The 11511-nt window shown below is 39.2% G+C and overlaps 1 protein-coding gene across 1 annotated transcript in view; it reads right to left on the reverse strand.

Moving 5' to 3' along the window:
- The window catches only part of rap1gap2a (RAP1 GTPase activating protein 2a), a 93117-nt gene extending 82464 nt beyond the window's left edge, over nt 1–10653 (reverse strand). The window contains exon 1 of the mRNA XM_086080499.1: nt 10499–10653. Within this exon, the coding sequence (XP_085936625.1) occupies nt 10499–10539 (41 nt within the window). The 5' untranslated portion in view covers nt 10540–10653. The remainder of the gene's footprint in view (nt 1–10498) is intronic.
- Between the last annotated feature and the right edge of the window lie 858 nt (nt 10654–11511).

Here is an 11511-nt window from a genome sequence, read left to right on the forward strand (position 1 = left end):
TGTTTTGTTTCACACAGTAGGAGTCTTGCATATTGTTAACAATTGGTTCTCATTATGATGAAAATAATGCAGTGGCAGGGTTTTATTCAGTTCTCGTTTTCAGATTGTGTTCATCTGTATCTCGACTGCGCTGCTCTTCTTGCCAATCAGCTCATTCCATTCCCTGGTGTCGCCCTCAGATAATGCTTAAATCCCATTGGCTTGCTTGATGCCTCTGTCACCGTCTCTATGAGGGCGCAAACTGTGTAGCCATGTGCACATAATTGCATACATGCTCCTGTTAAACGATCTAAATCCAATCTAATCTAAAAAGAAAATGGTGAAAATCTGCATAATGTATTTTCTCTCTCTAATTATGCCATTAAATGGTGCAGAGAGCAAATGAGCACCTGTAGAACACAAATCAATCTGATTAGAGTATTAAGATGCCCTGGCTGAATCCTGGTCATAACAGGTTTTCTGCATAAACAAATAATGGCTAAAGTGAGGAGAATGTTGTGGAGGACAATTTACTTTCATTTACTGTTGTGGGCGATAACAACTCCAATGTGTGCCAATTGAAAATTCAACTTGTTAAAAATAATTTAACAAATATTTCATATTTGCGAGTATGTGTGACCACCACTTATTTCCCCCTCTCTGTCTACTCTCCCATTTTATTTTCCCCCATATTCTTCTCAAATTTGTCCCTATTCAAAAGTTGCATTTTAACCATGCACCATTGACGTGCGGTCAGGGCAAGCAAAGTAGGCACTGCTTACCCCAGGCTGAAATGAACATTTAAACCGTTTGGCTTTTTTACATTTATTTTAATTATTTACCTGACAACATTTGGTGATTTTTATACCTCAATTAAAAATGACTCATTACTTCTGTCTGGCCTGCAAGCAAAAATGCAGCAAAAATTATCCTCCTGAAGCACACGGCTAATGTGCTTTTCCCAGCCCTGTCCGCATAGCGATGTGTGTTGCGTAGTCAGTTTCCCAGTAGAAAAGTCCTTTACGCAAATTGGCAGATGGCTACGCAGCCTTCTTACGTCGCTGTATTATTCCTACGTGAACGTACGTTCGCACAGTGCATTTGTGAATGCAAAACATACTTATTGCACAGTACGGCAGTAAGATGACGCCACTGGAGAATATAAAACTATTTTCACGCCTTTCTTTTGATGTAAAACGCCTTCTTTTGAGGATGGGAGACCAACGCCTTAACTACCGGATCTTCAGCAAAAAAAGGGACAGAGAATTATTCGTACTTTTCACAAAGAATGTTACAAAAATACTTTGTGGATGTGCTTTGATTAACTGACTGTTTGACTTTACATGATGTTTGGCATTGCTTATGCTATCTTGATTTTTTGAGGTATTAGGCTGTTTTACAGGGATATATCCACTTTATTACATTCTTTTCGGGCGTCCGGGCGGGTTTGAAATTGTCCGTTTTTCGTTGTGTGGCAAATGGGAGGCGGAGTGCACTGCAGACCTTGCACTGGCTGTGACAGTGGCCCAGAGTGGCAAGTGTTGAGCCGCAGCACCGGAGGCGATGGGTCTGAATCGTACGAAAGTAAAAAAATAAAAATAAAAGATTGTGGAGCAAAAAATGTAAGACTTCAAAAGAGAGTAATGTTTTTTGGAGGGGGTTCTACCCATACAGAGGAGGCATATGTTAAAATGTTTTGAATGTATGGCATCTTGTATCTGAGTATCACGTATCTCGAGGTCAGGCTGAGTGTCCCCTTTTTTTCAAAATGAAAATATGGTCACCCCAGGATACGTTGTACACTCGCCTGCCGACACACAAATTTGTAATTGGTGTGCGTGTCTCAATTTGCAACTGCCTGCCTACCCGAACCTAGAGCTCACTGCACGTCACTGCCATGCACTGCCTATTTTAGTCGCTCACACTTCCTTCCACTATGTAAATTGGTAATGTTGTTAGTCATTTGTCTGAGTACCAGGAGGTAAAGCATTCAGACAGACATGAGAAATAATCCCTCGACTCTCGCTCTATGCCTCCAAAAGGTAAACAGCCTTTTGATGTATGTGTTTGTCTCCTCTGTGTGGTTAATTTCAACGTTTTTTTTTTAATTCAACCTAGACCTAATGTAATTTATCCCCAGTAGTTTAAAACAAAATTCAAGCAAACTTGTTTATTGTCTTATAGCCAAGACCTTCACCTTAATCTTTCTAGAGAAGGAGCTCTTGTTTATCCAGCTATCCAGTACGAAACCTACTGTTTTCCGGCACTCTATCTTCCTCTCAACCCCTTGCCTGGCAGCTCCATCCAAATCACCCCCCTATCAATATACTCACTATCTCTCTAACTTTGTCCCCAACACAGCGAACCTGCTCACTCTTAAAGAAAACAAAAACAAATCTTCATTTCCGCGACCGACAGCTCTGCTTCCTCGAATATTCAGTGCGACTGCCTCCAATGCATACATTATGGCCATTAGCATTGTCTAATAAACATTCTCATTCACCCTAGCAGAGATCCTTCAATCACATAAAACACCTGACACTTTCCTGCACCATTTCCAACCTGCATGGATCCATTTCCTCAGCTCCTTACCAAACTCATCATTGCTTTACCCAAAGTATTTAAAATTCTTCCACCTTGTTCATTGCTTGTCCCTGAAGCCTCATTCCTCCTCATTTGCCCCTCTTCTTCATGCACATATAATTTGGTCTTGCTTCTGCTAATCTTAATACTTCTTTCTAAACATACGGTCACCTGTCCTTCTTTTACCGCAGATACACACTATTATTTGCAAATGTCATCCATGGGGATTGCTGTCAAACCTCATCTGTCAACAATCCATCAGTACTGCAAAGAAGAAGGGGCTTAGGCTAGTTGATCCCTGCTGCAGTCTGACATCCACTTTAAACTAGGGTTGCCAACCGTCCCTCAACAACTTTTACATGTGTTCATATTATTCAAAAAAAATAAAAAAAATTCACCTACAAAAAAAAAAGCTTAAAAAATCACGCCAGCAAGGTTGAAGCAATCAGGTTGGCCGTCCTTGTCGATAAGGTGTCCGTTGTTTATTTTTCAGGGAGTTGGCAACCCTACCTTAAACTCATGTCACAACTTCAGCACACCTCACCTCTTCTACCCACAAACATGTCCTGATGCTCCAAACTTTCTCATGCAATACCAGGCACAGTTCCGCTCTTGGTACCCTGTCATAGGTGTTCTCTAGATCTACATAGATAGACAGCAGTCCCTTCTGACCTTTTCTGTACTCCTCCATCAACATCAACTGGACTTCTCTGCTTCTGATTGTCTTCAAAGACGTTTTGCTAACTGTAGGGATCTTTCTCTCCTTCTATCCAATGTGACAGAGAGAGAGAAAGAGAAAGAGAAAGAGAGAGAGAGATAGAAAAAGAGTGCAATAGAGAGAGAGAGAGAGAGAGAGAGAAAGAGAGGGTGAGAGAGGGAGAGAGAAAGAGAGAAATAGAGAGAGAAAGTGAGAGAGAGAGAAAGTGAGAGAAAAAGAGGGAGAGAAAGAGAGAGAGAGAGAGAGAAAGGGAGAGCAAGGGAGAGAGAAAGAGAAATAGAGATAGAGAAATAGAAAGAGAGAGAGAGAGGGAGAGAGAAAGAAAAATAGAGAGAGAGAAATAGAAAGAGAGAGAGGGAGAGAGAGATTGAAAGAGAGAGAAATAGAAAGAGAGAGCGAGGGAGAGAGAGAGTGATTGAAAGAGAGAGAAAGAGAGAGAGATTGAAAGAGAGAGAGAAATAGAGAGAGAGAGAGGGAGAGTGAGAGAAAGAGAGAGAGAGAAAAAGAGAGAGAGGGAGAGAGAGAGGGAGGGAGAGAGAGAGGGAAGGAGAAAAAGAGAGAGAGGAATAAAGAGAGAGAGGGAGAGAGAAAGAAAAATAGAGAAAGAAATAGAAAGAGAGAGAAATAGAAAGAGAGAGATTGAAAGAGAGAGAAATAGAGAGAGAGAGAGAAATGGAGAGACAGAGAGAGAAAGAGAGAGAAATAGAGAGAAGTAGAGAGAAAGAGAGAGAGAGAGAGAAAGAGAGAGAGAGAGAGGGAGGGAGAGAGAAATAGAGAGAAAGAGAGAGAGAGAGAGAGAGGGAGAGACAGAGACGGAGAGAGAGAGAGAGAGAGAGAGAGAGAGAGAGAGAGAGAGAGAGAGAGAGAGAGAGAGAGAGAGAGAGAGAGAGAGAGAGAGAGAGAGAGAGAGAGAGAGAGAGAGAGAATGTAAGCATGAAACTGAAGGATCAGCACGAGCAGGGGAAGTCTACTATGTGCTCATTAAGTTTCTTCTTAAAGGCAGTCTGTGACCTCAGGGATGTAAGTTTGAGAGTTTCTTGGAAGGTGTTTTCGATCATTAGCTGCTGCAAAGGATTTTCAGCCAAAGGTTGTCTTGAAGCTTGGGTTGGTGAGTTTGATAAACTCACTTGGGTAAGTAATTCGTGAAAGAGAGTCAGCGGGTGTGTAGGAAGGGCCAGTCTACCATGTTTGTAAAGGTCACAGTGATGTATTTTAGGATACATTGGTGCAAAAGCAGATAGCAGAATGTACAGTTTGTCATAAGTTGTCTTCAAAGCTGCAGACATTCCCATTATAATGGCCATCCATGAGATAAGTGCTCAAGACTAAACCACACCTTCCCCACAGGTTCATGGGCAGTACTAGGCTCTCAAACATGGTCTACATTAAACAAAATTCAAGATTACAGTTAACTCAATTTTGGGAATCACTGTGTTACAATCATACAAAGTTATTATTTTTACTCTCATGTTTAGATGTATCGCGGGGTGAAATGACCTTGGGTGTGTGCGGTGCTCCATGGCATGCAGGCGGAGCTTGTTATTTTATTAAATTTAAGTTGAATCACAATCAGAGGCCCTTTCATCATAGGCATTCAGCCACCATCAGCAACGGCCGACATGCCCGGAACGTTGTTGTTGACTTCCGATTTTTTTTTTTGGTGTGCAAAATTTTCTGGATTCGGCCATACGCCGTGTTTTACTTTGAAAGTCTTGGTACATGAGGCCGCTGGTCTCATTCAACTCTATTACTTTGCACATCAATGAACACAAAAAATTAAATGAGGGCAAGACAATTTGATTTTATATTATTGTGCTCACCCATCTATGGGTGACACATTTTATTTATAAGGAGAAATATTTCCATGACCAAATGTTGACAATGACGTCACACGAGCATAGAAGGTTTATTTGTAAAAAAAATAAATACATAAATGAATGAATGAATGAATGAATGACACGCGGGCTGCATTTACTTTTTTCCTGTCTGCCATCTGTAATACTCCATTTTTACACCACCATTTTAACATAAGATTGATAAAATAAGAACATCTTTGATTTTTTTGAAAACACTATGTACTGACAACAGTGCTTTTAAAATGATCCCCAGTCACACAAAGCAACAAAAAATGTGCCTCAGGGTGCTATCATTTACATACCGTGCCTTTACCAAGGGTGTGCACATCAACTGCTTTTCTTACTCCTTCAAAAGTGTATTTTATGACATTATTCTACATATATTATTATTTTGGTTGAGAAATTATATTCCTGCCATCTGGTTACAGTAATGCAGGCGTTATGAGGTTAATTATCTGGAGCGACATGCGGCCCATTTTTAAGTTTGATTATTCTCCAAAATACTGACCAGCCAAAAATAATGTCCTATTTATTCATTTTTACATATTGTTTTTTGCAAAAGCCCCAACCCTCTCAAGATTCCTGCTGTTACTCCTGAAGGTGCAGCTGCTGAACATTGTGTGATTTTGTTGAATTCAGATTGATTGATGTCTTTTGTCTGATACTCAAGTATTGAGTTTTGATAAGGCACAACTATCATACCTTAAGAAAGCTTTCCAATGTTTGGTTACTCACAGTCCTTGATACAGAATGAGCGCAACGGATCTCATTTGCCAGGAGTCTGACATTTTTTGTAGGAACATTTTCTTCAAGGCAACAACGCTGTGGATGTTTTATTTATTTTTATTTTCTTGTTCTTTTACTGATAATAGTGCTGAATTTTAGCCTGAATTCTCAAGCTCTTTTTGACAATGTTTTCATCAGGTTTGTGAATAATGATGAAACTTAGCTATTTTCTAATGCTAATTGCTGCAAAACATATACAAATATACATTTTTTCCTGATGAAAGAAGAGGTAGGTTCCATGTTTTTATAGCAATAGAACAGAATATTCTGTGGACCTTGCATCAGTCAAAATCCAGTAAAACAGCCAGGTGCAAAGGGGGTTTCGTTTTCGTTTATTGAGAGCTCCATTAGCTAGTGGCACATCTCAGGAGCTAATCTTCTTGTCGTTTCTAAATTCATTACAATTGTTTCAAATAAACGTATAAAAATATGCACAGCTACACTCACACACATACACAAAACAACAACAAAAATAACTAAAAGAAATGAACGGTCAATGTCAATGAAGTAAAATAACATTAAATAATACATATAATTGTAATACAATCAAAATGAATATGCTCCAATTCTTTTACAATTATCCCCAATATGAATGAATTTACAAATCCAACACTTTAGCTCATTGTTACAATGCTCACATAATATTTATACAGTCTCATATTAATACATTTTTGTGTAAACAAAACAAGTTTCAACTTCTTTTTAAAACTTCTCTTATTATTTCCTATTCATCATAACCATGATAATCTGAAAAAAAAGAAAAAAAGAAACTCTGCCATAAATAATTTCTGCCGTTTTTGTTAAAATAATATTCCTAATAAATGTTAATAAGAAATACCTCAATCTGCAATCAACTGTTAACCAAACCAAGTTATCATGCATTGTTATTGTTCGATATGGGCAACCCAACACAATTCTTACCGCTCTATTTTGACCTGAAACTTATGGCTTCAGTGAAAATGGCTGGGAGTGAATGGATTAATGTATCAATAAATCCTACACAAAAGCCAGATTTGTAAAGAACATGTTACAACACAAGGAATCATGTAATCTCACCAACAAGTATATTTAAGAATGTTTAATTTCATCCATTTTGGATTTCATCCAAGTGTAGCCACCTACTTTTTATGGATTTGCTTCCGGATGAATTTTAGTAAAAGTGACAGCATGCCCGCCCACATGCACACACAGTATACGTTCACATACACAATCATAGGCAACAGCACGTACCGTAGCGTCGTACATTTACTGCATGCACTAATGCACATAGAGCTGCACTCAATAGATCTGCACTCACACAAGCTGACGTAATTGTTCATGCAGGCAAATTAACATGCTATGACAGTGGCAAAAAAAAGAATAGAGAGACACAGGCTATTTTTTGTTTCTTATTTTTACGTAAATGGGGTTGCAAAGGATTTTACATACTTCTCATTCTTTGGTTGCAAACATATTGGCAAACAGTCACAGGAGTCAACTGCCAACACTTTGCCCACACAATTATCTCAATCAACTCACACATATACAGGCTTAATCGAGTGTACTCAGAGAACAGCATTTTTTTCTTTCACTTCCTTTTCAAGCTGCGGTGTAAATGTCTAAAAGGGTCTCTCTGATCAAAATCCGCACGGTCCAATTTAGAGTATAGAAGAGTGAAGGGGAAAAGAATGAATGGCAAAAAATAAAACTGACACATTTAAATTGTTTCACATAAGAAAAATGAGATTTTGAAAATGAAACAAGCAAAGCAACCAAAATTTCATTTACCCACTAAAATGATTGACTTAGAAGCAGATTTGATGGGTTTTTTTTTTCACAATAAAAAAAAAAGACATCTGTGTGCTACTAGTAGAAGAAGAGAATATTTGAAAAATCTTATTGTCTTGAAGCATTTGGCAGTTGGCATGTAACAAGCGAAAATTCAAGGCATGGCACGGAATACGACAGGGCCTACCCAAGGTTCCAGGTTAGCCAAAGATAACTAAGTACCAAGGCTTGTGAAAATAAAAACCGAGCAATAAAATGAAGTGAAATAAATATGATAAAAAGATAAGGGAAAATTTAATTGAACGTGTAAAAACTAAGACTCAACTGATGGCACGCAACGCTTGGATTTATTTGGCATATTATTTATGTTACTTTCTCATGAAAATGAGAAGTCTTTCTTCCTGTTCAACTTTTGTCAGCATCCTGTTTATCGAATCGCAAAGGATTAGTTAGCTTGCGTTAGAAGTGACAATATAATATGCTGTCTCTGCAGCTCCACAGATGCTGAAAAAAAAATCGCTGAAAGGATAAATGCACTTTAATTTCTGCATTCATGAAACCATTCCACTAATAAAAAGGAGTAGGTTGTGGATTATTCCTTTCTATTTTGAGTTGGGTTTAAGTGCAGAGCGTGGCAGATCTGTGACAGCACCTGGCGTCCCAACACCTAAGATCTTCAAATGAGCTGACTGAAGTGTTACAGTGACAACAGTGTCAACAGTCTTATTTTTCTTTCAAGGTAATAGAGAAACATTTACAGTACCATTTACATCTAACCTTCTATAAATATGCTAGGTAACAACAAAATACATCCATTCATTTCCCTCCACTTATCCAGGTTGCAGGGACAGCCCTCTGAACAAGGACAACTTCCCTGTACGTGTCTCTGGCCAGCTGATGGTAGGTATATCCCAAGACGTTATTCTGGTTGGACATACCATGAACACTTTATAATATAATATAATATAATATAATATAATATAATATAATATAATATAATATAATATAATATAATATAATATAATATAATATAATATAATGTAATATAATATAATATAATAATATAATAATATAATATAATATAATATCATATAATATCATATAATATCATATAATTCAGAGAGGAATGCTTGGAAGGGATTTAGCGGTAGCTACATACGCACTACAATTGGGCGGATTCCCGGAAAAAGTTGTGATGTGCTTAAGGGAACATTTGGCTGGCTAACGCCGTCCTAGCAACGGGAGTATTTGGCTGCTTGACGCCTTGCTGTTGGCCTTTCACACCATCGCAACAAATGAGAGAGAATTTCCAAACTTGGACATTGGACCTGAGAGACGAACTAGCTTAGCGCTACCTAAGACGAGGCTAGTCCAACACAACGGGGATGGATTCAAAATGGCACAAAAATAGAAACAAAATTCTGGGTCCGGCCGTTGGCCAGGTAGGACGCGGGATCCTAGAGGTTAAAGTAAGCTATTTTAAACTGAAAAGGAAAAACTTGCAGTGGTTTGATATGCTGCTGTAGGTTACTCTCCAATATGTTTAAATGAGATAAGTGAATATGGCTTTGTAAAAGTGCACTCCATTTACCATTTAATATTTTGATCAAATTGGATTTTTCATTCATTGAACTATGAAGCATTTTTGGGAAAAGTACAATAAGGAACCAAATAAAGAATAGCGAGTCCAGGCACTGCTGCCCATTGTTTTGGCTTGTCTCGTATTAATATGTCAGTCAAGGTGCTTCTGTAATCTTGGGCTGCATTGCTTGACAATATCTATCAATATTAACATGTTATGCAATATGAGTCAGTCATATTTGACCTAACAGAAAAAATGCTTATAAAATATCAGCATACATACTGCATTGTGATAAACATGCCAAAGGTTAATCATATATTACTGCAAAACACCAGTGGATTTTTTTCCTGCTCAAGAACTGTTTGCTATTATCTCAAACACAGACTCAGAGCTGCACATTTCGCTGCATCCCACTGCTCCTTTCTGTACCGCATACAGTCGGGTACGCACACCCACAGGCCTGATTTTGACTCACTCGCATATACTGTACATATGAAGACACAAACTTGGAGAGAGAGAAGAAAAAAAACGCATGCTTGACAGTTCATGCTTGAACTGAGAATTACCCATTAACTGGCACGCAAGAGTTACAGCATGCTTGCCAACAAATTATGTCAGTGTAATCTTCATCTTTGAAATATTACTACTACCACCGGCAATACATTCTCCATTCTCTCCATCATTGACATTGTTTTCCTTCGCTGCAACTTCACTAAGCGACCAATGTTTTCAGTTGATTGAATGAAAATAGAAAGTGCTCTTCATAACCACCCACGCACATATGCAGAAACCTAACTTCATGCTGCCACTCACCAGTCTCATAACACACACACGCACACACGCGCACACGCACACGTGCCATATGGTGTTATAAACCAACAGAACGTGGCAACCATGACCAGACATTGCAGCAGTACACAGAAGACAATTTGCATGCCATCACGCTTCCACTCACACTTGCGCATGTAGTGTACACACACACACCAGAATTAAATCCACACATTTTCTTGAGAGTTGAAAGATATTGAGAACATTGAAGTCAAGACATCCTTAAAATAGCTCTTCACTTGTTTTGGTGCAAATGCTGAGGAGTCGTACAAAGCCAGCAACCCATGCTGCCTCTTGTCTCCATCTGGAGAGTTCTCACACTAATCATACAAAAACGGCTGCTTTTCCCATCAGTTGTTTTGCCTCTCCATTTGCCGCTGACAGCATCCAGTGCCTTACCTCGCCTCCCCTGAAGATCCTTTGCAAGCCGGGGTGAACATCTTGCAGTCAGTGGTCAACGCGGCTTTAACAGTGGAGACGGCTGACAGAGCAAGAGAGGTTGAGGGAATGCAGAAGAGAGAGGGGGAGCAAAAGAGTGTGGGGGGAGGCAATGCACATGGGGGGAGGGTACAGTGGTATAGCGCTGGGTAGGGCAGAATTGTGAGATGTGAGAGTGTGTGTGTGTGTGTGTGTGTGTGTGTGTGTGTGCAAGCATGAGAGAGATGCTGTTACCATGGCGAGGGATACGCCTAAACTACTTTGAAGCTTTTTTAGACTGGGGGTGGACAAGAGAGAAGAAAAAAAGAAAAGAAAGAAAGTCAGCATATAAATGGACAACAAAGGCTGAATGAAGCTTTGTATAACAATTTAAGTTGAATGTGTCTTGACAGGAACATTCAACTCTAAAGCTCATATGTGACATGTTTCGGTTCTGTGGGGGTTGGGTTTTGGTTTGTTATGGGCAGTGTTGGGAATAACAAACGGCGTTAGGTAACTTAGTTTTTTTTAAAATTATAAACAGACTAATCTAATTAATTATTGTCCCCATATTTGAAACAATGTTAACGTTATTGTATGAGAAATGCGATGCGTTACAATTTATTTATTAGATTTAAGGCTCAAAGTAAGCTTACAAGACATTTTACAATGTCATTTGCGCACAGTTAGAGGCACTGTTGTTGTCGGACCTCGACAGCTGAAATGTGTAGTGACTTTTATTTTTGCGGTGACACAGGAAGTGTGCTCGTTCCTGTCATGGCGACCAGTCTACTCACGTCCTGTTCAGTCATGGCGACCAGTCTACTCACGTCCTGTCCAGTCATGGCGACCAGACTACTAACATCACGTCCAGTCATGGGGACCAGTCCAGTCACGTCACGTCCAGTCATGGTTGTCTGCTCACCTTTCTCTCTATGGTTAATAAAAGTACCACGCATTGCACTTGATTCCTGTTTCCCTGCATTTGGGTCCAC

The sequence above is a fragment of the Leptonotus elevatus genome, chromosome 7 (assembly GCF_054856555.1).
Source record: "Leptonotus elevatus isolate MCC_2025b chromosome 7, RoL_Lele_1.0, whole genome shotgun sequence".
NCBI classification, from domain to species: domain Eukaryota; kingdom Metazoa; phylum Chordata; class Actinopteri; order Syngnathiformes; family Syngnathidae; genus Leptonotus; species Leptonotus elevatus.